This window comes from Leopardus geoffroyi, chromosome B4 (genome assembly GCF_018350155.1).
Source record: "Leopardus geoffroyi isolate Oge1 chromosome B4, O.geoffroyi_Oge1_pat1.0, whole genome shotgun sequence".
Taxonomy (NCBI): domain Eukaryota; kingdom Metazoa; phylum Chordata; class Mammalia; order Carnivora; family Felidae; genus Leopardus; species Leopardus geoffroyi.
In genome coordinates, this window is record NC_059341.1 from 137879528 (window position 1) to 137904575 (window position 25048).

The 25048-nt window shown below is 64.3% G+C and overlaps 1 protein-coding gene across 8 annotated transcripts in view; it reads left to right on the forward strand.

The window, feature by feature from the left end:
• Positions 1-23020, forward strand: part of PRR5 (proline rich 5) — a 50014-nt gene extending 26994 nt beyond the window's left edge. For 2 of the 8 annotated variants that reach the window (XM_045463492.1, XM_045463491.1), the window contains exons 3-9: positions 5240-5320; positions 10932-10980; positions 12412-12469; positions 16431-16522; positions 16976-17116; positions 20346-20481; positions 21041-21936. In XM_045463492.1, the coding sequence (XP_045319448.1) occupies positions 5240-5320; positions 10932-10980; positions 12412-12469; positions 16431-16522; positions 16976-17116; positions 20346-20481; positions 21041-21780 (1297 nt within the window). In that variant the 3' untranslated portion in view covers positions 21781-21936. The other 6 variants (XM_045463494.1, XM_045463497.1, XM_045463490.1 and 3 more) reach the window with 6 other exon arrangements.
• The last annotated feature ends 2028 nt before the right edge of the window (positions 23021-25048 follow it).

The window sequence follows — 25048 nt, forward strand, 5'->3', positions numbered from 1 at the left end:
AGGGGGTCTCTGAGGGGCCACGGGAGGCTGGCTGAAGGCTCCAGGGTGATCAGTTGGTTGGGAGTGGGGGCCGGAGGCTGCTGGGGGCCTGTGCTTGGCTCCCCTACCCGGCCCCTGCCTATTCGCTCTGGGTCCTGAGCCTCCCGCCCGCCCCAAGGCAGCCTGGGTGTGGTCAGCAAAGCAATGGCCCCCCCCCAAACATGTCAACACCCTGGCCCCCCAGAACCTGTGCATGTGGTAGCTTACGGAAGGAGCTTCGCAGGTGTGACCGAGTTAAGGATCTCGAGAAGGGGGTCCGGTGTCGTCTCGAGGGTCTTCGCAAGAGGGAGGCACGGCGGGGGCGGCGTCAGGGAAGGAGGTGGCAGGGTGGAATCAGAGAGACCGAAGGCGCCACGCGGCCAGCTGTGAGGACGGAGGAAGGAGGCCGGGCCGAGGAGCGTGGGTGCCTCTAGAACTGGGCAGGGCCGGGAGACAGACTCTCTCCGGAGCCAGTCACGCCAACACCTTGATTTCAGCCCCGTGAAACTGATTTAGGACTTCTGGCCTTCGAAAACCTAAGAGCACTCATTTGGGTTGTTGTGAGCCACTGTGTTTGTGGCATTCGTGACGCTCATACACCCCCCCCCTGGGTCGTCACTTCTCCCACCCACCAGCCCGGGCTCGGGCCGGCTGCAGCCCTCCCCAGCACGGCATCCCGCACCCGCCTCGCCACTGCGCAGGGCTGTGTGAAGTCCAGGCAGGTGTTCGAGGACATGGGCACTCCACTGTCCCCTCTGTGGTCAGGACCAGTGGGTCAGGGCCCTTGCCGGGTGCCCAGGGAGGAGCAGAGGTGGCCTTGGGTCCCTCCTGCTCAGCCAGGGACGCTGTCAGGGCTGGGGGGTGGGGGGAGCGGCATGTGAATCAGCCGGGTGGACTGAAACTAGGTTGTGAGCGACACCTGTTTGCTGAGGGGCAGAGGAAGCTGGCACAGGGCTGGAAGGGGCACCATCACCCCCATTTTCCAGAGGGTCCGCTCGGGGCCTGGCCTGGGGGCAGGGTTGGATTCCAAGTCACCTGCCTCCTTTGCCTTTCACCTGGACGTGCGGAGGAGGCCGTGGGCACTGCGCCTAGAGCGGCTAGAACCGCCAGGAGGCCGGGCTGGGCGTGACTCCCGGGGTACTGACGAGGACATTGGGGCTCCATCTGGTTGCCCTTGGAGGGACGGGGCAGAGGGAGGACCAGAGCCCAGCTGTCGGGGGGGCTGGCAGGAGGAGCCTGGGGGCCCCATGGGGACCCAGTGGAGCCCAGCTCACCTGCCTTTCGTCACTTACTCGACCATCCCTTCCCACGGAGCCCGTGAGATGCACCAGGCCCGGACACCATTGGGAGGGGCCCAAGGAGGTGGCCACCCCGCTCAGGGTCTGGGGTGGGCCTTCTGGGGGCACCTGCCCTCCTCTCTGTGTCCTCTGAGGTCTCCGGGGTCCAAATCAGGGTAGGCGCCGGAGAAGGACAGGGCTCGGCCTCCAGGGCACCAGGGAGGTGCATCGGCCTGACCGACCAGAAGCCCGGCTTTAGGTGGGTCCAGATCCACTCACTCTCTGCTGGGGCTTCCCGTATGGGCAGGTGGGCCGCACTAAGAAAGGTGATGGCGGGCCAGAGAACCAGCCACCGGGGCCCCTTCGGCCTGCAGCCCCACACGGGCGCCAGCCCAAGCCAGGGTGGCCCCGGGCAAGTGCCCCGGGGAGCCCTACAGCCAGCCTTTCCTCTCCCGGCTTGGCTGTGCCCCGCCCTCTTCCTCAGCCGTGTGGTCCAGGCCAGCCCTGGTGACAGCAGGTCTCAGCACTGCCCAGGATGCCCCGAAGCCTCACCGGGGGGTCTCGTGCCTTCTCCCCTTCACCGCGTACACACCCAGTGCCCAGGCAAGAGAGGCCGGGACTTGGCCCTGCCCTCCTGTCCTCGTGCACTGGGGAGGGGGACACGCTCCGTGAGGGACTGCCCGGCTGAGGGGAGGCCATGGGTCAGCTCCACTCAGGCCTCCCCCGAAAGTGCCCTCGGAGGCCACCTGTGGTTTCCTTGGGACCGTTTGCCAGGGCCCGAGGCTGGGCCGGCCCACCCCTGGGCCGGAGGCCCCAGACCGGGGTGGCTGGGGTTTCACTTCTATTTTTGGGGAGACAGTAAGTCACGTGAGGCCCTCTCGCCCCCCCCACCCTTCCCCTCCCCGAGTGGCTCACAGCAAGATTTTTGGTTTGCCTGACTTGGAGTGCGCAAAGGAATGGGATCTCAGGCCACAGCTGGAGGGAGCAGAGCGCTGCCTGTGTGCGTCCCCGTGTGGGCAGGGGCCGGGCGCGAGGCGGTTTCCCAGCCACCCAGTGCCGCGCTGCGTGTCGGAGCCTCAGTATTTCCTTCCGTAGCCTGGGTGTGACAGCTCACCCCGTGCGGTGGTTATAGAAGGCAGAGATGGAGAGAAACCACAGAGCAGATGCTGAGCGGTGGTGGGTCCGGGGGACACGCCCCTCCCCGGAGTCACTGCTGAAGAATCCCACGGGCAGGTCGCAGTTAGGAATCCACTCTGTGGATGGGGAAGCCGGGGCCCAGGTGGCCCTGGCCTGGGTTCGCGGGAGCGAACCAGAGCTCGAGAGCGACCCCTGGGCTGGGCGGGGCGCTGCTCAGATACAGGCCTTGGGAGAGTCAAGGGAGGTGATAAACTCCCTCGCTGACAGGTCCTCGCTGGCCAAGGCTCCCCGTGCAGCCCCAGCGCGGGCCTGGGGGTCGGGGACCAGGGCTACATAGTAAAGCAAAAGACCTCCCCTCTCCTCAAAGAAGACCGAGGTCAACTTTTTCTCCCAACGTGGGGTGAGGAAGGAAGGAAGGACCCGACTCGGGGGGCCAGGTGAGGGGGTGAGGTCTGCGGGGGCGGGTGGGCGGGACAGCAAGGACAAAGGCCCTGAGGCAGGAGGGGGTGATGCATGTGACACAGGTGTAGGGTCACCCCTGGGCTGGGGTCCCTCCGGAAGGCTGACCGGAAGAGGAGGAGGGCCACGGGCAGGCCGCCAGGAGCAGGTCTGTGCAATGAGCCGCCCAGGGCTGGGCCTGCACCGGCTTCCTCCCACCTTGGGGCCTCCGTTCTTGGTCACCCCTGCCTGAGGGCGGCCCGGCCCCCTAGCAGCCCCCACAGGGCCAGAAGTGATCTTGCAGCTGTAGGGACTTCAGCGTGGCTGCTGGAGGACCACTGGCTTCCTGGCGGGCTTTTATCTTTTTGGGTTGTAGATGGGGAGCAGCCTTACGGTGACACAGTGGCAGTGGCAGGGCCGGGGCCAGCGGGGACTTCTAACAGAGGCGAGCACGGTCCGGGCCTCACCCACGCCCTGAGGCTCTGGCCAGGCATTTCTTCCTCACGGCAGCCCAGGGGGTGGGGGGCAGGCACACTCGTGACCCCCTTTCAGAGACGGGAAACAGAAGTTGGAGGACACGTGTCTCAGACACACGAGTACGTGGCATTCCGACGCCAGGCCTGGGGTAGTTGGGCATCCCAGGTCATGTGACTGGTGTCCCTCCCCGTCTCTGCCAGCACTTGCTGAGAAGCTGGTAACTCCTGGTGGGCACGGCCCCTTCGCGCCCCAGCCCTGCCCAGACCCGGCTCTTTGTGGGGAGGCTGCATGGAGAGAGGGAGCAGCTATCGGGTGGGGAGCTCTGTGCCCGCCCGCAGGGGACTTGGCCTCTGTGAGCCTCTGTCTCCCCATCTGGGATGTGGGGGGCCAGTCCACATTCCCAGGACAGGTAGAGCTAAGGAAGACAGACAGGCAACGGGAGCTTCGTGGCTGCTGCCCGATCCGTGATGGGAGTGGCAGCGTGGGTCCGGCCGTCCTCTCTGCCCTGAGAACCACAGCAGCAGGTCCGTGAGCTTTACGACAGTGACTGGGTCCTAGGTGGAGGGGGGTGGAGCCACCCACACCCGGTTCCCGTGGAGGGGGTGGGGGGGGCACTGCTAACAGGAAAGTGAATCAGGAAGGTTGCAGAACGGGAGTCTTTGTGGGAAAGGCGGGAGGGCGGGAGGGCTTCTTGGAGGCAGTGGCTTCTGAGCTGGGTCTTTAATATGAATGGTTGCTTGCCTCATGGGCAGGGGAGCGAAGGGCCTTCCAGGAGAAACGGCAGTGGGTGCAGAGACCCGGAGGTGTGGCAGCCTCAGGCAGGTCCAGAACTCTGAGACTTGAGCGTAGGATGCCCCGGAATGCAGGGAGGGGGCATTCCTGACGAGCCTTGAATGCCATGTCCAGGCCTTGGGCTGTATCTTGAGGACAGTGGAGGCCTCACAAGACCCTGGTCAGGGAGGTGACTCCCTGACTTGAGGCAGTAGGGAGGCAGGGCCGGTGTAAGAGGTCCAGGCACGCAGGGAGGGGCCCTGGCTTGAAGGGAGGGGAGGGGTGCTGCGGAGATCCAGGCGATAGAAAGGGATCAGACTTCAGGATAGATTGGCTTTGGAGGACGAGGGATAGTCAAGGATAAATTTTCACCAGATGTTTACCAGCTTCTCCTTCGAGCCGGTGCTGGGTATATAGAGGCGAGTCACGAACAACGCAGGACCCTGGGCTCTAGGGCTTTGTAGATAACGGTGGCAACAAGTTAATCAAGTCACACATAAACGTGTGGTTACACACGGACAAGTGCCGTGAAAACTGGCAACAACACGTGATCTAAAGGAGGTAAATGTGAAGTGGGGGAGAAGCAGCCAGCAGAAAGGGCGTGTACAAAGGCCCTGGGGCCGGAGGCAGCTTCCCCATCCCCAGCGGGACAGATGACGTGAGCGTCCAGTGCTCAGGGATGCCAGGAGCCGGGAGGGGGCACCGGGAAACCCACAGTGAGCGTCAGGCTTGGACGCATCAGAGGGTGGGACTGGTGATCAAAGGGTGTGCCCGGGAATAGAGGGTTCGAGAACACAGGAAGGGGAGCAGAGTGTGGGCAGGCTACACGAGACATCCTGGGGCGGTGACTGCGAGGTGCCTTGGTGACTCAGGCCCAGGGCTCTGGGGAGGCGGGGGCTAGGGCTCGACCCCAGGAGTGAGATGGGAACTGAGGCTGTGGTGTGGACAGGGTCCCAGGAGGACAGCCTTGTAAAAGCCAGCACCTGCTTCTGACCGGGCCCTTTTCCGTCCCGGGAGCAGAGCAGGGTGGGCTGCTGGGAAGAGGCAAGGCAGAAGGGAGGCCTGGGAAGGCGGGGAGGGGGTCTCGGGGCCCCGATGACACCTTTTTCTCCCACCTGCAGCATCCACAACGGGGTCATTGCCGTCTTCCAGCGCAAGGGGCTGCCCGACCACGAGCTTTTCAGCCTCAACGAAGGCGTCCGGTGAGTGGCCCCGTGTCCCGTCCTGGGCCTGTGAGCGGCAGGGAGGCCGCAGCCACACCCTGGTCCCCCAGCCACACCTGAGACGCCACCCTTAAAGCCACGGTGGGCAGTGACCCCTGGGCCACCCTGTGTACCTTGACTACGGGCCCTGGTCGTGTGGCTTTTGAGCCCGCTGGACCTTCACCCCCACCCGTCCTGAGGACTTTGTCTTCGGGGGAGGCAGGGTGGGACTTGGACAGTGGCTCAAGAGAACGCCCACATTCCCCGCTGGTTCTGAACATCACGAAGGATATTATCCTGTTAAAGAGGAAGGACCCACCTGTCTAATGACGGGAGTGTCGTTCCCGGAAAGGCAGTTACCCGGCCGAACGCCCCTCCTTTCCTGTGAATGGCCAACCAGCGAGCACGGGTGAGGGAGCCCGAGACAGACCAGCCGCTCAGAGCTGCCGCTGTGGGCCGGACACCATCGTCACTTGCGGGGGATCCGCAAGGCCAGCCGCGTTCGTCCTGCTTTGTGATGGAGGAGGCTGAAGCTCCGAGAGGTCAAGAGATTTGCCCAGGGTCACACAGCTGCTCAGGGAGGCATTTCCTACCGCTGTGCCCTTCCCTTCCTGCCCTGTCCCCGTGCCACCCTGTCCCCGTGCCAGCATCTGGGAAGACTAGGCAGCCCAGGTCTTCATCGGCTCAAGGTGGGAATGAGGGATGATAGGGACGGGGATCGTTCGCATACAGAGCACCCCAGCTGAGTGGCAGGGCTAAGGGGACCCTTACAGAGAGGGAAACTGAGGCCCAGGGAGGAGAAGGAGCAGCCGGAGTCACAGAGTAGGGGCTTGTTGCCTCTCCCGGGCCCCCTCCGTGTGACCCGGCCAGGGGCTCATCTGGCTGCTACGGGTGGGGCCCCAGGAGCCCGTGTTCCTCACCATGCCCCCCCCCCCCCCTTAAGGAAACAGGAGTTCGTAGGAAGCCGGAGGAATCTGCTGGATGTCTAAACAACAAAGCAAGGGGAGATATTTCTAAATCCAGGAACAGGCCAGCCAGTGAGGCCCCCCGGCACGTCCTTGCCCCGCCAGTGGCCTAGACAGTGGTCACGATTATCTGGCTCTCTGTTGCCTCCGCCTCCCCACAGGGACTGTACCTCCAGAGCGTGCGTCCCTGAGCCCAGGCCTTGGGGGCTGTCCCAGAGCAGGCGGCCTCTCGAGGGAGGCGGGGGGAACACACAAGCCCCCCGGGGACCTAGGCTCCCCTCTCCAGCCCCAGAACCCTTACTGAGGCAGCCCTGAGGGGTGGGCACCTTCTCGTCTGCATTTTCCAGATGAGGAAACTGAGGCACAGAGATTGCAGGTTGCTCGTGCTCACGGGGCTGGTCAGTGGAGCGGAGACTCAGGTCCCTGACCCCAGGGCCTGTGGGTCCCTCGGGCCTGCCCGCCTGCCCCGCCCCCCATCTCTTCCTTTTCTCCATCACATGGCCACATTAAGTCAAGTGAATTTCATTATGCGTGATATCCGTCACCGGTCGTTAGCTTTGATCTCACGAGAGAGCCCTGTGACGGGAACCATTGATCGTACCGTCACCTGAACATCCGCCTCGGTTCTCGTGGCCGGGAGTTAGATTGGGGCCGAGGGGGGCAGGGGGCGCGGGCATTCCCCAGCTGTGCCCAGGCATGGCCAAGTCCAGAGACGGTGAATAGTAACAAGACTCTGTTGTCTGGCCGTGACCCTTTCTTCCCTGTTTTTTACGTATGTATATATATATATATATTTTTTTTTTTTTGACATGTCATTCACTTTTTTTTTTAACGTTTTTATTTTTGAGACAGAGAGAGACAGAGCGTGAGCGGGGGAGGGGCAGAGAGAGAGGGAGACACAGAATCGGAAGCAGGCTCCAGGCTCTGAGCTGTCAGCACAGGGCCCGACACGGGGCTCGAACCCACGAACCGCGAGATCGTGCCCTGAGCCGAAGTCGGACGCTCACCCGACTGAGCCACCCAGGCGCCCCGACATCTCATTCACTTTTTAAAAATGCACAGTTGAGTGGTTTTTAGCATATTCACGGAGTGGTGCAACCCTCACCCCTGTGTCATTCCAGAACGTTTTCATCAACCCCCCCCCCCCCCCAGCCCCTGGCAAATACCAGTCTAGTTTCCATCTCCGTACCTTGGCCTGTCCCGGACGTTTCACGGAACGGAGTCGCGCAACGTGCGTGCGGCCTTTTGTGTCTGGCCCCTTCCGTGCAGCCTGGTACCTTCAGGGCTCGTCCCCATCCGAGCCTGTCACTACGTCATTCCGTTCATGGCCGAGCAATACCCCCTGCTTGGGAAACCGCACTCTGCTTGTCCGCTCACCACTGATAGATCCGTGGGTCGTGGCCACCTCTGGGTTGTCACGGACGGCGCCGCTCTGAACGCGCCGTGCAGGGTTTGGTGTGGACGTGCGTCTCCGCCTCTCCCGGGGGCGCACCTGGGCGCGGACGGCTGCATCGCGTCACTGCTGTGGTTTGAGGAGCCACCGGCCTCCTGCCGCGGCAGCCGCACCAGCTTCCTTCCCGCGAGCTGCGTCTGAGGGCTCTGCTTCACCACCTTCTCCCGGGGGGGTGGGGGGGGTGGGGGATCATTCTAACAGCGCTCGTCGGGGGGGGGGGGGAAGTGCTGTCTTGTGGTTTGGGCTCCCATTTCCCCGATGACGCATGACAGGAACATCACGTGCCCGTTGGCCATTTGCGTATCATCTTGGGGGGAGATGTGTCCCCGCGTCCCCGGCCCATTTCTCAGTGGGATCGTTTATCTTTTTGTTGTTGAATCGCAGGAGTTCTTTATATATTCTGGATCTAGACCCTCGCCACGTACTGATTTGCACATCCGTGCCCCCATCAGTGAGTTGTACGCTCGTGTTCTCGGTAGTGACCTTGGAAGCCCGCAGGTTTCATTTCGGCGGAGTCCGGGCCGCGGGTCTAGCCCTCGCTCTTCAGTGGTTCCTTTGACCACCTTTCTCCTGAGGCCCCCCCCGGACGGACACGTTTTGCATGATAGTTTCTCCACATAGAGAATAAGTCACTCTGGGTTGCAGAGGACTCGTGCTTAAGCACCCAGACCTCTTTTTACCCCACTTCGGATGGCATTGCCCCTACAGGACTCGTGCAGCCCCTACTTTCCTTTTCTTAAGTGTTTATCTCTTTTGAGAGAGAGTGGGCACAGGGGAGGGGCTGAGAGAGAGAGAGAGAGAGAGAGAGAGAGAGAGAGAACCCCAAGTAGGCTTCCTCACTGTCAGTGCAGAGCCCAGTGTGGGGCTCAAACCCACGAACCTCGAGATCATGGCCTGAGCTGAAATCAGGAGTCGGACACTTAACCGACTGAGCCACATGAGCCACATGACGGAACAGCTACTGGTGTGCCTGGGGCCAGGGGCCTCGTGGAGTCCTGAGGGCCGTGCGGGAGCCCGTGGGCGCTTGTGGGAGGGAGCTCGGCCACCTGCTCTGGTCCCGAGAGGCCCTCCCTCCCGGGCTCCCGGCAGACACGCAGATCATCTGGCTCAGCCCCAGCCCCTGCACGAGGTCCCACTGGCCCTGCGGCTCCCAGGAGCCAGCAGACCTGTCTGGACAGGGTGGCCGTGGCCGCGGCCCCTCAGACGACACCCAGGCTGGTCCCCCTGCGGCGCCTTCCCCAAGTGGTGTCCCAGGGTGCAGAAGCCGCCCGGAGGCTCCCCTGTGGGTACAGGAGCAGCCTAACCAGCAGGCCCCACGGGACCTCACCACTTGCCCTCCCCCGGGCCTCAGTTTCCGCATCTGTGGAATGGCCATGGTTCCCTTCGTCAGCAACTGGGAGAGGCGGTAGGCACAAATTGGGGGACGCGCGGCCGGACGTGCCCTTGGGCTCATGTAGCAGGTCAGCAGAGGGTCTGCTCCGCCCTGAAGGAGACCATTCGTTCGTTCATTCATTCATTCATTCATTCATTCATTCATGTTCATACACACTTCCACCAGCGATGGGCCAGGGAGAGGGCGAGGAGGGCTTCACTGAGCACCTGCTGTATACATCAAGGGTGAGCCGTGCCCTCACTTGACAGCCTGGGCCCTCCTGCTCTACCTTCTGGCGTGTCCCAGGCCCCAGATGAGGGTCCTGGAGCTCAGTCGGGGGAGGGGCTATCTGAGAAGACTCAGCCCTGGGCCCAAAACAAGTCCCTCCCTCCTCACTCTTTGCTCCCTGGCCCTGCCCAGAGCGGCCCTTCGTGTCTTGCGTGTGGTGACCTTGAGACAGACACCGAGGCTGGACGTGGCGGGGGGGGTCCACACCAGGAGCTAAGGTCACATCTGGTCCTTGGAACCCCAGACAGCTGGGAGGAGGTAGAGGGGCTGGGGCTGGGGGCTGGTGGCAGAGGGTCACCTGGCTTCACACAGGTCAGCACCCCGTCCCCTCGCTGTCCTGGCAGAGCTCAGCCTGCTGAGCTAACTTCACAGCTGCTGCTAACTTCACAGCTACGCGGGGACGGCGTCGGGCTGTGACGTAGTATGGGTCCCGTACTAAGAGAGGCTGCCCGCCAGGGGCGTGGGACAGGGCCCTGGGGCTGCCTTTGCTCTGAAAGGCAGGTTCCTCATCCATCCCGTCCAGGGACACCAGCCCCACCTGTCAGGCTGTTGAGAGCTTAGGTCTGTGCCTGGCCTGGCTGTGGCCCCCCGGGAGCTGTCAGGAAACGTGTCCCTCCCTGTGCCCCCGGCCCCATCTCTGCTCCTCTGGATCCCGCCCGAGCCCCAGGCACCAGGGAGGACAGCCGGTCAGCTGCTGGGGTGCTAGCTACCTCCCACAAGCCACCTGTCCTCTGTGCGTCACTTAGCTCCCGGGCCCCACCCCCACTGGGGGGCAACCAGCCCTGAGCCAGGGTCCCGCTTTCAGTTCCACTGGGAAGGTAGAACGTAGCCACCCCTAAAAGGCCTTTGAGGACCGGAGCACCGACTCAGTGGGGGGGGGGGGGGGAGGCAGGCGAGTTCAGTGCCCCCCAGGCGTGCCCGCACTTGTGCACACACAGCTACAAGGCCGAGAGGAGAGGTGAGGTTGAGCGTTGGGCCTACCGTTGACATGTTCCAGGCCGTGCGTGGTGTGGAACGGGACGCCCGCCGTTCTCTCTGCCCCCAGAGCGGCGCAGTGAATTGTCAACGTATGTACAAAGGACGAGGTTTGGATCCTAAGTCGGTGTGTCCTGTGTGGCCTCGGACAAGTCCCTTGACCTCTCTGAGCCTCCTTTGCCTCACTTGTAAAAGGGAACCATACTCAGCACCTACAGCGGGAGGAGAGAGTCCCGAGGGTGCGGGGTGGCGAGCTCCGGGGCCGGGCAGGCGGAAGAAGGGGTGAGCCGAGTGGTGGAGGCCCAGCACGGCCCGGGGCGGGGGGGGTCTCCCCGAGAACGTGAGAGGTGCTCGCCCTCCGGGGAGGCGTGGCAGGTGGCGGCGGGTGTGTAAAGAGCCACAGCTGAACGCCGAGGAGGCCTGAGGCCCACCGAGCCCCCGCAGGGCTGGGGCGGGTGGGACAGGCCGGCCTCCCGCTGCCCCGCCGGCCCCCTTGTCCCCACCGCGTGGCCTCTGAGTCCTGCTGCCGCTCACTGTCGTGTCCCCTCCTGCCCGCAGGCAGCTGCTGAAGACAGAGCTGGGGTCCTTCTTCACGGAGTATCTGCAGGTGGGTGGTCTGTGCCCTCCAGGGGGCCGGGGTTGCTCTCTGCGGTGGCCAGAAGGGCCGGGGTCACCTCCTCTCGGTGGGCGTGTGGAGCACGGGCTTTCCGGGGCTCTGCCGCCCCTTGACTCAGTTTCCCCATCTGTGCAGCGTGGATTGTCGTGAAGGTTAACGGTGACGGGCAGGTAAAGTATCGGCATTCGGGGTCGTTACGGGTTGTGCGCCTCCTGGAACACCGGCCTTGGGGGCTCCCAGACGTCCGCATTTGGGTCGCCGTGTGGCGTCAGCAACGCGAGGCCTCTGTGTCCCCGGCTGTGCCTCAGTTGACATCCGTGACACCTCATCTGGCCAGCAGGCCTGCAGAGTCACGAACACACGGAACCGTCTGTCCAGGTCACCAGCCAGGAAGGGCCGGCAGAGGGCCCCCCCTTCCCGTGGGTTCAGGGCCGCTCTTCTCATTTAACAGCTTTGCCGCGGCGTGATTCCCATGCAGCGCCCCCGTTTAAAGCGTGCGGTTCGGGGCGGGGGGGCTCCTTGTCCTCCCCTCTGGTTCCAGAGCCTCCCCGGCGGAAGCCCCACGTTTAAAAATAATTTCTTAACGCTTATTTATTTGTGCGGAGAGAGGGAGGCGCAGCATCCCAAGCAGGCTCATACTATCCGCGCAAAGCTCCCGACGTGGGGCTCAAACTCGCGCACCGCGAGATCGTGACCTGAGCCGAGGCCAAGAGTCGGACGCTTAACTGACTGAGCCCCCAGGCGCCCCAGGAGCCCCACGTTTCTAAACATCCTCCGTTCCCTGCTCCCCGCAGCCCCTGGCAGCAACCATCTGCTCTCTGTGCCAGAACGTTCCTATTCTGGAGACTTCGTGTCAGTGGCCTTTCGAGCCTGCTGCTCCCGCGAGCACGGCCTTAGCGAGGGGCATCTGTGTTGCGTCCATCAGCGCCCCGCTCCCTTTTCCGGCCAAATAACATTCCACTGCGCGGAGACACCCCGTTTTGTTTGTCCTCCCGTCCGTCGGTGGCACTGGGCTGTTTCCACCTTCTGGCTGTTGGTGGTGCTGAGGCCACACGGTGTCGTTCTCGGCCAAGACCCCGGGGGCAGCGTGACTGCGTGCACCGCGCACTTTGGGCCTCAGGTCGCTGATGGTGCTTCACGCGCCAGGACGTCCGGCACGGGGCCCCTCTTGCCCGAAAGGTCTTCCTTCGCCGTGGGATGTGAAGGCAGCCGCCCGCCCGACTCGGCTTGTCTCTGAGGGGTCCCCGCGGCCACCTCCCGTCTGACCAGCCCCAACAGTTGTCACTGCCCTCCGGGGGGGGGGGGTGAGCTGACGCTCACCCCTGGGCCTCAGCTGTGGCTGGGGGACTCCCGGGGGCCTTGCCTGCCGGCCCCCGCCCCCCCCCCCAAAGCAGTGACGGCATCTCTGTGTGTGGCTTTCAGAACCAGCTGCTGACGAAAGGCATGGTGATCCTGCGGGACAAGATCCGCTTGTATGAGGGTGAGTCTGGTGGCCCCGTGGCGGGGACCGGGCACCCAGCCACCCTCCCGGCTGGTGTGGCCGCTGGGCAGCGTGACGTTGCCAGCCTTTTCTGTGCCCCCAGGGCTCTGGGTGGGAGGGCAGGGGAGGCGGCAAGACCACGTCTGACCCCAGGAGTGGACCTTACTGGGGAGCGTGTGCCCTCCCATGACCTGCGAGAGCCCGGGAGGGCTGAGAGCCATCGGGGGAACGGCCCTGCCTCCCCTCGCTGCCCCCGGGGCCTTCTGCCGCCAGCGAACCCCGTCCCAGCAGCCCAGAGGAGCCCCCAGGGAACTAGCTTCGGGCAGAGGTTTGCCCTGATGCTCCTGAAGGGGGAGGCTGGCAGGGGGCTGCTTCCTGGCTGGGCACGGCTGCCCTGTGGGGTTTGGGGGGCCTCAGCTTGGCCCTGGGCCTTCCAGACGAGTTTTCTCAAAGTTCACACCCACCCGTGAGACCTTCGGGTCCTTGTCCCCTTCACGGCTAGTGGCAGCTCAGTGATGACAGGGGCTCCGTCTGCAGCCGCGCTGGGAGCAAAGGGTTGGGGGGCAGGTTCGAGCCCAGGCCAGCCCGGCCCCGGCCCCCACGAGCTCCAGCGGGCCTCTGCCTGGCCGGGGCCTCAGCAAGCAGGGAAGGGTCTTCAGGCTCCCGCGCCCTCGGCCTCCTTGCAGGAGAGAATTGGCGTAGGGAAAGATGGAATAACGTGAGGACCTGGCCAAACCACGCCGCCTTTTCCAAGGCCGGTTTCGTTCCAGGCCCTGCGCCGAGTTCAAGCCCCAGGAACGTTTCTGAGCACGTTCCGGGCACCGGGCACTGGGCACCGGGCACGTGCTTCCTCCGTGCCGGACCGTCCTGAGTGTTTTCCGGCTACCGATCTGTTGGGTCTCCCGACGACCCCACGCAAGAGCCGTCATTGCTGCAGCCGCTGCACAAAGAGGGAAACCGAGGCACCCAGGGCTGCTTCCTGGGCCCACGCTGCTGCCTCGGTTCCCACTCTGATCCTGGAAAGAAGGGGTGCTAGCCCATTTCGCAGAGCAGGACGCCGAGGCCCGTGGCCTGGTGGGTGCCGGCTGAACTCAGAGCCGCTTGTCCCCCGGTCTTCCTGTACCCCCTGCTTCTATCGGGCGGAAGCTTCGGGGCAGGAGCCCGAGAGGGGCCACCAGAACCAGTCGAGGGGAGGCGGAGACACAGACCGCCAGAGGTTTAGGCTGGCTTCCTGGAGGAGGCAGCAGAGGAAGCCAGCCGGGCAGGGCAGTGGGGGTCTGGCACCGGGCGGAGACGCCCTCCCACGCCGTCTCCTTACTCGGCACATTCCAGCGCGCTGTGCCTCCCACCAGCTCCGGACCAGGGGAGCTGGGATCCTCAGAGAAGAGAAGCTTTGTGCGGCTTAGTGGAGTCGTGCCTGGAGCGGTCGTGTCCGCCAGGCCACCCAGCGGGGGAGTGCCGGCCCCAGCCAGCCTCCCCAGGCCTCGGGGGCAGGCATGGAGCCCCAGTCCGGGGGCCGCAGGGCCTGGCCTCCAGTTCCCATGCAGCCCAGCTGGGGACACAGACACGGACCGGAAGGTGGCAGTTCAGTGTGAGGACTGTCAGGGTGAAGGGAAGCTGTGGGGAAGGAAGAGTCCGTTCCATCTTGGCAATCAGGGAGGGCTGCACGGAGGTGGTGGTCCTGGAGTCAGGCCTCAAAACGTGTTCCGTTCGGGAGGACGTTTGGCCCCTTCAGTACATACCGTGGGGACAGCAGCCGATGCTGCACCCTGAGGGTCAGCCTCTGGAACCCACTCCACCTGCCTCCTGCCCCCATGTGGGTCCCAGGGGAGCTCTTCCTTGAGACCCCTCCCTGTGGCCAGCCATGTCTTCACCTGTGCCTCTGCTGGAGGGGGATGGGTGGTCTCACGCGGGGTGGCCCCAGGACCTTGCTGCCTACCCCCCCCCGCCCCCCGCACTCCCTCCGGCCTCCAGCGAGGCCCTTGGACGTCAGCTCCCAAGCGGAGAAAGAAGCAGGAAGTCCGGAGGGACAGCCTGGAGGGGGAGTCCCTCTCCTGGGCCATTTCTGAGGGTGTGGCTCGGTGGTCTTCGCTACAGCCAGGACAGTCCCCTCAGCGGGCAGGCACGTGAGACCTCCCCGGAGGGGCGCAGGGTCTCCTGCAGGCTCCAGGCCCCGTGTGTATGAGGACACTCGTGACGCCCGCCCTACGGAGGATCACGCTGGGGTCCCACAGCAAAGCAGAGCAGGGCCCCAGCGCCGTGCCGCCTGACTCTGCCCACTGACCACCCCGTCACCGCCCCCCTCCCCCGGCACCCCTAGATCACAGCAGAGAACGTGGCCAGTGGGCGAGGCCGTGCTTCCTGGCCCCTCGTGCCCTCGTGGGGCCCAGAGTCTGTGTTTTACGACATCTGCCTTCCACAGCATTTCCGCCCCGTGGGCTGGAGGACAGCCCGCGGACGCCGGCCTGGCCGGTGCCCAGAGCCACCCCACGGCCGGCCCAGGGAACTGAGCCGTCTTTCTTCTTGCCCCCAACGGCGGGGGACCTGAAGGGACCTCTGGAGGGCAGGGCTCCGCAGAGCTAGGTGTGGGCCCCCAGGGACGGTCAGGAGCTGGCCGCCGGCTCGGAGCCTCGGTGCCGGCAGATTGGCCGTGCACAGAGGCCACGCCACCTCAGCTGGGTGGGCTTTCCTGGGGCTGCCCCCTCCCAGAGCCCTACGCAGATTGGGGGGCTTTATGGGCGGGGGAGGGGTGGGGCCCAGAAACCAGAGAAAGTAAGGAGGAGCGGCAAAGGCCCCTGTCCAGCCCCCTGGCTGCCATGGAAGCGTCCAGACAGCCCCACGTGAGCAGTGCGGTCTGGAAAACCAGCCAGCATGTGGCGCTTAGCCCTCCCGCCCAGAGACACCCCCCACACCCCGTTTCTCCCCAGCCGGTCTCCAGTCTGGCTCCCAGGCGGTTGGGGGTGGGTCCCACCAAGCAGAGGCTTTGGTGACACATCCCGGGGCCTGCTTGTCTGAGACCCTGCAGCCGTCCATTCTCGCTTTCCGTCCAGTCCAGGCAGGGGGGCTGAGGGCTCAGCGCTTTGCACTTGCTGGGGGAGCCCAGAGCCGGCTTGGGGACACCTCTGTCCTCAGCCTCAGGGGCTGTCCTCCCCGAGGATGGATGCTCCTTCCCCGGGGCTGGCGGAAGTGCCCAGAGCTTGACCACGTGCCTCCTTTCCACCCTGGGGATGTCAGTCAGCCTGGCCAAACCATCCTCCTAAATCAGCTTGGATGGCACCTCCTCCAGGAAGCCCTCCCTGCCTGGTTCTCTCCACTTCCTCTCCTGCCTGGGGCATGTTGCTGCTCTTGGATGTGGTCTCCCTGGCTCCCCGGATCCCACCTCGGGCAGCCCGGGGTGGCAGGGACCCGCGGCCTGAATCTCTTGGAGACTCCGACTCTTTGCCCGTTGAGGTCACCCCTTCAATGGACAGATGACTGTGCTCATAGCTGCCGTTCAGGGTCCTGCTTCCATGTCCTGTGATGAGTCTGGGGACCTTTGAGGCTCCTCTGGATGCCCAGCGCGGGCTCTGGAAACACCTGCGTGGGTGGATGGATCCCCGACCTGCTTGAGGGTCACTGTGGGAACCGGACGGGACCGGGCCGGGATGTGCGCTGCGGCTCCTGTGGCGGGGGCGGGGGGGTCCTGTGTGGGCCTGGGGTGTGACCAGGGATCAGGAACCAACAGGCAGCACTAACCAGCACTTTCTCCGCCCCAGGCCCCGTCTCAGCCCATCTCATCCCTGCAGCCCTGGGAGGTGGTCCTCTGTGCTGTCGACCTTGGGGCGGGGGGCGGGGGGGGGGGGCAGAGCCGGGCCCTCTGCTCCTGGGGACGGGGGAGGACTCCCACCCGGGGGGGGGGGGCCTGCGGGGTCTGACAGGGCCCTTTGAGGGTGAGCGCAGTGACGGCTCCCTGTGCCCACAGGACAGAAACTGTTGGACTCGCTGGCGGAGACGTGGGACTTTTTCTTCAGTGACGTGCTGCCTACACTGCAGGCCATCTTCTACCCGGTGCAGGCGAGTGGCCCCTGCGGCTGTGGGACCCCCAGGGCCCCGGGGGGGGGGGGGGGAGGGGGGGCGCGGCCCGTGCTGGCCTCGCTGCAGGCCCCTCGGCCCGGTGATGGGCAGGTGCCTGGACCTCCCAGAGCCTGTCTCCCACCCACAGTCTGGAAAGAAGGCCGGTCCCCCCCACCCCCGTCCGGGCCCCGTAAGGCCCTGAGCAGCACGGAGTAGGCTGTGCCCAGCACACAGTCGGGGCTCGGCCAGTGACGGCGACCCTCCCCTTGCCTGAGGAAGCTGACGGGGCCCTGTCTTCAGGACGAGGGTCATCCAGGAGGAGGACGGGGTGGAAGGGGCCTGAGGGCCGGCGGGGCCACGGCCCCGGGTCTGGCCCCAGATGTGTGGACGCGGAGGGAGGCGGGGGTCTCCCGTGACGGCCGCCGGGCGGGGCGCCCCGTTGTGTGTCTGCAGGGCAAGGAGCCGTCCGTGCGCCAGCTGGCCCTGCTGCACTTCCGGAACACCATCACCCTTAGCGTGAAGCTGGAGGGGGCGCTGGCCCGCACCCACGCCCGCGTGCCCCCCGCCATCGTGCAGATGCTGCTGGTGCTGCAGGTGGGCGGGGCCCCGGGAGGCCACCGTTGGCTCCTGCGTCCGGGGCTTCGGGGGGAGGGGGCGGGGCGGGGGGCGGGGGCAAGGCCAGGCTCCCCAGGCCCAGAGCACGTGACCTGTCAACAGGGGAGAGGGAAGCAGGAGGGGCCCAGAAGGTGTGGGAGGAAGGGGGGAGTTCAAGAGAAGCGGAGCCCGGGAGCGGGCACGGGCCCACAGCTGCGCCTTCATGCCCCTCCCGCCCCGCGACGGTTCCAGACGTTTCCGGGGCACGCGGCTTTTCCCCGAGAGGGCAGCTTTGGGAGGGGGCCAGCAGCTGGGGGCGAGTGGCCTGGCCGAGACAGCAGAGGATCCGACGGGCCACCGACAGCCTTTACTGCAGACAGGGTCTTTTGCAAACCGCTGCGCCCCAAGCCCCGTGATGGGCACGGCACCCCACAGTTTGCCGGCTCACCCTCCAGGGTGACAGGACGGAGGCAGGCAGCTATCAACCACCCCGCTTCACAGGTGGGAAATAGGATCCTCGCTTGCCCAGAGCCAAGAAGGCCTGGCCTCACCCACGTCTGACAGGCTCCGAGGTCCTGTTCTTCCTCCTCGCCCCCCAGCCCCACCGTGCACGCGGGCACCCTTGATCAGGGTCTGCGAGGTTGGTCCCGGGGTCCCGGGCAGCCCAGCCCGTGCGGATTCCAGGGCAAGGGAAGGGCGGATGAATGTCGGGGTTCGAAGGGTCCCAGCGGCAGGTGAGAGCTGGTGGTCGTCCTGGCAGCCGAGCAGGACATGGGACGGGCCCGCCGCCGGGCTTTTGAAGGGTTTTAGGTTAGACCTTGGCGGGTGGAAGCAGGGTGTCTCAGCCTCTTTCTTCACCTGGGTGACACAGTGGAACCGCCTGCCTGCAGGGCAGGTTCCAGGATGAGGGGGAGAAATCCGATGTAAAGCCCTCTGTGGTGCTTCTGGGAGCCCGCGGGGGCCGGGCTGGGATTTGGGGCCAAGACGGAGGTCCCACCTGGATCCCGGCACCCAGGTGGGTGGCCAGGCTGGGGCGGTGCTGCCTCCTGGTGGCCCGTGTGCCTGACGCAGCTTCCTGGGCTTAGCACCGTTCCCCCACTCTCCTCCTGGCCTGCGCTTTGAGCGACCTTGTCTCACAGCCCCAGTGAACTCGTCCCAGATAGATCCGAAGGCACAGCTGCTGGTTAGCCTGTGCTGAGGGCCTACTGTGTGCCCTTTGCTTCACCGGCAGTCAGTCCCTTCCCCCCAACCCCCCACCGTTGCTGGGGCCGGAGGCAGTTCCGGGAATGTGGGGTCCCTCGTGCCCATCTAGATGGCTTATGGGGTGCCCATGGAATCCCGCCCCCCAGACCTTTGGTGTCTGTAGTGATGGCTCCTCTCTCGTTCTTGATGTTAGGAATTTGGGTCTTCTCTTTACTGGTTGGCCTGGCAGGAGGCTTAACGACATTACGGACCTTTTCAAAGAGCCCGCTTTTGGCTTTTCCTCTGTCGGTTCCCTGTTTCGGTCTCCTTGAGTTCTGCTCTTACTGTTTCTCTTCTGCTTCCTTGGCTTCCTTTGCTTTTCTTTTTCTGGTCTCCGCTTAGACGGCTGGCTTTCGGGCTTTGTCTTTTCTAATACATATCCGTTCGAGGCTACACTTGCCCTCAAAGCACAGCTCTCAGCGCATCCGGTAAACGTGGACCTGTTTTCGTTTTCATTTGTTGCCAATCGTTTTAAGGTGTTTGTGAGGCTTTCTTCTTTGATCCACATGTCATTTAGAAGTGAGGGAGTTTCTTAGTCTCCACGTATTTGGGGATTTCCCCCAGTTATCTTTCTGTTCTTGACTCCTGGTTCAGTCTCGCTGTGGTCCGAGAGCAGGTATTGTATAATTTTTTTTTTTTTTTAATCCTTTTAAATCTGTGAAGGTGTATTTTACGGCCCAGAATGTGGTCTAGCTTGGCAGATGTTCCGCGTGGGCTGGAGGAGAACACGGGTGTGCTGCCTTCGTTGGGTGAAGGATGGCGATTAGGGCCAGTCGATCGGCTGTAGTGTTGAGTTCGATGTGTCCTTCCCGAGTTCCTGCCGGGGCCGGCCTGTCCCTGCGCAAGCACGGGGTTCCCCCACCGAGGGAGCGGACTAACTCCCGCGAGTTTCGCCTCACACCATCTGACGCTCTCGTCGGGCGCAGGCACATTAGAGGTGGTTACGTCGTCCCAGAGACTCGACCGCTTCATCGTGGCGTAGCGACCTTCTTGACCCCTGCTGACTTTCCTTGGTCTGAAGTCCACCCTGTCTGAAATCAGCTTAGCTGCTCCGGCTTTCCTGTGACTGGCGTCGGCGTGCAGGGCTCTTTCAGCCCCTTACTTTTAATGTGTGTGTGGGTTTCTCGGGGGCAGCATGTCGCTGGACTCTCTGCCTGTCTTTTGACACGTTGTGTCCAAGTGTATCTTGTCCTGTGAGCAACTGGCAACCCCCTAGAAGAGAGGCGTCTGCTCCCGTGGATTCAGGCATTCATTGGGCGAGCACTCACTAATGGCCTCCCATGTGCCAGCCCTCTGCCTCGGCTGCTGGGGGCACAGAGCTTGCCCCCACCCCCGACTCCCCGCATCAGCAAGACCAAGGCTGTCCTGGGGGCAGCCGCCTTCCTCGGGTTTTGGCCCTAACGGAACCAGAGGGAACCGGTTCCCTAATGGAACCGGAGGGGGTAGAGATCCCTTCAGAGCTCTGGACAAGGGGGCTCAGGGAGGAGGTGGACGGGACCTGGCCGGGCCGGCAGATGAGGGGCAGGGCTGGCTCGACCCGCTCTGCCCATAGCGCTCTATGGGTCGAGGGCAGGGGGCCCCAGGGCATGAGCTGCCCTCGCTGGGGGAGGTCAGCTACTGTCTCCCCGAGGGCTCCCAGAGGGAGGAGACTCTATCCCACAGGGCAGAGCTCCGACTGCTCAGCCTGGCTTAGCCACCGGGCCCTTTTCCACGGGACGTCACAAGCTTTCGGACCGCGCCGGCTGCTGTGTGCAGAGGGCAGGCTCCGGGGTGTCGAAGCAGGAGAGGGACTCGGCGGCCCCAACTCGAGAGAGAGGGCAGAGGGGGGAGATCACCGTGTGCCCTGCGGTCGGGGCAGAGACCCCGTGGGAATGGGGAGAAGGGACGGGCCGTTTGTGGTGACCTTTGCGCTGAGGCTGGCTGGGCCAGGGAGGCAAGGAACAGGCCATCTAGTGACCACCTGCCTCCCTCCCTCCCTCTCTTGCAGGGGGTGCACGAGTCCCGGGGTGTGACCAAGGACTACCTGTGTCTGGAGACGCTGATCCAGAAGGTGGTGTCGCCCTACCTGGGCACCTACGGCCTCCACTCCAGCGAGGGCCCCTTCACACACTCCTGCATGCTGGGTAGGGCTTGGCTGGGCTTGGGGCGGGAAGCTGGGCGATCCCTGGCCCCGTGCACCTCTGCCCAGGGTCCAGGCCTCCCAGTGAACAGACAGCCAGAACCACACCCCACTGGGCATTTGCTTTTCGGTCATGAGAGCACGAGCCCTGCTGTGTGCCGGGCCCTGGACCCACTAGGGCCTGGGGTCCCTCCTTCAAGAACTGAGGGGGGCCCGGCAGGCAGACACCGTGTAGGGTGATGCGCCGACCCCCCTGAGAGCCCCGCAGGGGCCTCTGTGTTCCCAGTGAGGTCACATCTGTGCTCAGTCCTGAAAGTCGAGACTGGCCGGCAGAGGCCGCGGCATGTGCAAAGGCCGGGAGCCCGAGAAACCTACCTTGTTTGCAGAATCGCAGGGGAGGGGGAAGGGGGGAGTGAGGCTGCCTGGCTTGGTGCCCCTTTAACAGAGGGCCTGCTGGTTCATTCAGCTCTGTAAACAGAGTGGCTCCTATGTGCCGGCCCCTGTTCTTGGCCCTGAGGGATCGGCAGAGACCAAGCCCCACCCACATGGGCTCTCGCCACCAGGGAAGGCAGACCAACGACTAAACAGTCCCCAGAGGAGTCCCCAAGGTGACCCATACCCAAGTGATAAGAGGCCTGTGGGTGGAAAGCCCAGGCCAGACTGGAGGGTGATGGCTGAGCTGAAGGACCAGGAGGAGCCAGGCCTGGGAAGAGGTGCACGTAGAGCGTCCTGGACGGAGGGGACAGAGGCACGAGGGCCACAGGGAGGAGAACTTGGACCCTGCCTGGCTAGGAAGGAGCCTCCGGCTCCCGCCCCGGAAAGGCCGCTGAGCGGCTCGCCGTGCGCAGTGCTGCCACCTAGGGTTCACTCTGCGGAACTGCAGGGCCCCGAGTGGGAGCCTGAGCTCTGCCCACCTCCCCCTTCCCACCCGCGCTGTCCTCTCCTGCCCCCCGCCCGGGGCGCCCACCACACTCGGAATAAAACCTCAGCCACGATCTCACGTGGAAAGGCCTTTTGTCATCCTGCCTCTGTCCTGGCATTTCACCACTTCCTGACCTATGGCCCACCCACGTGGGCTTGTCACCCCCCCTCCCCCGCCACACACACACATACACACACACACACACACAGGGACTCCTCCAGGCAGGAGCTGAGCCTGCCCTGGAAAGTGCTGGCTAAGATTTTTGACTGCACAGGTGGGGAAACTGAGGCATGTGTACCTTTGAACCCAGCAGTTGACTTGAGCACCCCCCCCCCCGCTCCCTCCACCCACCCCTGCCCAGCTCCTGCCCATCCAGGGTGAGGCTGGGACTCAGGACGGAAAGGAAGGCGTCTCGTCGGGGCAGACGCAGTGTCGGAGCTGGGGTGGGCATCCGTGTACCCCTCCCTCACTTGCCAGGCTGCCCCCGCAGAAGGGTGAGGTGGGGCTGGGCCGGGGATCTGCACTCACTGGGCTTTTCCCCGTGGCTGCCCGTTCCTGCAGAGCTAAGCACACGGCAGGTGCTGGCGAAGGAATGGCCTGGAACACACAGGGGCCCCCGTTTCCCGAGTAGACGCCTCCCGCCCTGACCCCTCGTCTGCCTGTCTCTGCAGAGAAGCACCTCCAGCGTCGCTCCCGCTCAGGGGACGTCCTGGCCAAGAACCCAGTGGTGCGCTCTAAGAGCTACAACACCCCGCTGCTGAACCCCGTGGCAGAGCACGAGGCCGAGGGCGCGGCTGCTGGCGGCCCGGGCATCCGCAGGCACTCGGTCTCCGAGATGACGTCCTTCCCTGAGCCCCAGGGCTTCTCCGACGCGCCTGGCCAGGGCCCCACCGCGGCCTTCAGACACTCTCCGGTCCCCCCGTCGGGGCCCTGCCCCAGCAGACTGTATCCCCCCGCCCAGCCCCCTGAGCCCTGCCCAGACCCAGCCCGTGGCTCCCCTCCCTCCTCCAGCCCAGAGAACCTGGTGGACCAGATCCTGGAGTCCGTGGACTCGGACTCCGAAGGGATCTTCATTGACTTTGGCCGGGGTCGGAGCTCTGGCACGGCTGAGCTCGAGGGCGCCGGGGACCGGCAGAGCGTCGTGTGAGGGCCTCGCGTCTTCACCGACCCCGGGTGCGTGTGTGCCTGTGGGGTGCGTGCGTGCGAGAGGTTTTTTTTTTACTCCGTCCCGACCCGAGCCGTCCCGTCCTGTCCGCCACGGGCCCCGGCCATTCTGCCATTCCTGCGTCTTTGCTGGAAAAACCGTCACCGCCCCGGCCCCCAGCCCCACCCCATGCTGGGTCGCACGGGCCGCCAGGGGCACTGGTCAGCCACGTGTGCGCGGAACAGACACGGCCACTCTGGCCCTCCGGCGTCCCCATCCGCAGAGACTGTGAGTCCTGTGGCCCAGCCAGGCCTCCAGAATGACTCCCAGAGCAACGGGGGGGTCGTTGGCAGACCCCCCTCCCCCTTGCCCTCACCTCAGGCCACGACGTGACCTCCTTGTGCCAGCCTGTCCCAGACCCTCCCAGCAGGGCGGCCGCGGGCAGGAAGAGGATAGAATAAAACCTGTCTGCCCCCATCCTGAGCTCGTGTCTGCGACGCCAGGCCCCAGATGTCCTCCCGCGGTCCCCACCCTCAGATCTCGCCCACCACCCGCGCTGGGACCACCCCTCCCCACTCCCAGAGCAGGGGGGTGGTGGGGGGTCTCCCGTTGCCTAGTTTCTGTGTCCCATCCTGACAGCGGGGCCCCTGTAGGAGGAGCTGGACAGCCTCAGGAGTGGCTGGGACCACAGCGGGTAGGGGCACACTCTTAAAGGGTCAGGGGTCGGCGTGGCCACCATGGGGCAAAGGGAGCGTGGGGTTTCTCCTGTGGGGGGGGGGGACGTTTTTTGCACCAGGTTAGAATCCAACCCCCTGGCCCCATTCAAAGGACCCACCCCTCCTGGAGTTTTCTGCTGGAGGTGGGGTGGGGAGTGTCCCAAGAGCAAATAGCAAGGTAGACCGCCTGGTGAGCAGTCCTAACGGAAGGGGGACTGGGGACTCCTGGGAGTCGGGTGGTCAGGGAAGGGAGGCCAGTGCGGAGTCACAGGAGCCACCCGCCCGCGGGGATCCGCTGGAAGGGCCGTCCGCATGGACAAGTTTCTCCCACCTACCGGGAAAGACCAGCCAGGAGCCCCTGGCTCATGCAGACGTGGGGTGGGGCGGAGGAGCCCCGAGGAGCTCGGTCTTGTCACTTGTGGTACCAGAATGTACCTACCACCTTCACAAGGTTCACAACCACTTAGCACTCAGAAGGTGCTTTAGGAACAGGTAGGGCTCAGCCGGGCAGCTGGGGACCAAGAGAGTGACCCCAGCCTCCAGGGAGCTGGGCTCGGGTTTGGGAATTGGGCTGGAAGGCAGTCCCCGGTCCGAGAACCAAAGAGACTGGCCGTGCTGCTCGGCCGATGGGGCTGAGATCCCTGAACTGCCCTCCTTGGCTCCCAGCTCCTTCATGGAGCTCGGGACAAGCTCGAGACCAGCTAACGTTGGGGTGGGGGTGGGGGGTTGGGGGTGACCATTATCAGCAGGGTCCCCTCAAAGCAGAAGGGCCCAGCCAAGGGCGGAAATGGCAGGGACCAGGCTGGCTGGGCTCTGCCCTCACCGGGGTGCTGGGCCCCCTGTTCTGCCCCCACCCCCTAGCGATGACCTCCTTTGTGGGGGTCTGAGCATCCCAGGCCCCTGTGGGCTCCAGTGGCATCTGCCAGCACGTGGGCTCATGGTCAAGTGTGGGCGCTCTGTGGGCATCCCTGAGCTCTGTGACAAATCCTGCCCCTGGGGGGGTGGGAGGGAGGCCCCGTACACCAGCCAGTGGTGCCTCACCTGCAACGGAGAGGCTGAAGCCCCAGGAGCATGGGTGCTGAGCCTGGGTCCCGGCGGGATGGGTGCTGAGCCTGGGTCCTGAAGCAGTGGAGGGCTGCTTCTGCTGGGGCTGCCCCCATACCCCCTTTAAAGGAGCCGCTCATCACGTGGGCCTGGAACATGTCCACATGTTCTACCCAGCCTTTTTTTTTTTTTAATGTTTATTTTTGAGAGAGACAGAGACAGAGACCAAGGATGAGCAGAGGAGGGGCAGAGAGAAAGGGAGACACGCAATTCGAAGCAGGCTCCAGGCTCCAAGCTGTCAGCACAGAGCCCAGTGTGGGGCCCGAACTCGTGAACCTCAAAACCGTGACCTGAGCCGAAGTCAGACGTTTAACAGACTGAGCCACCCAGGCACCTGTGTTATACTCAGCCTTGTTCAAAAAATATTGACGGTCATCTGCATCAAAACATCTTGTTATAAATTGGCGAATTACATAAGAAAAACCAGGGCCGAGCGTTACATAAATTAGGATAAATGACCAGCTATGGTAGCCCCCGCCCCAAATCCACAGAATGTGTGGGCCTTGGCCTCAGATGAAACACTGGTGACACCCCCCCCCCCCCCCCCCGAGAACCAAACTTTCTTACGATGAAGGTCGCATCCCTGACCAGGTCTCACTTTGGCCGCCAGGGAGCTCAGGTCAAGCCCCAAGGTTGTGTCTGCCCCACTGCTCTGTTGTTCTCACACCCCAGCCCGCACCCTACT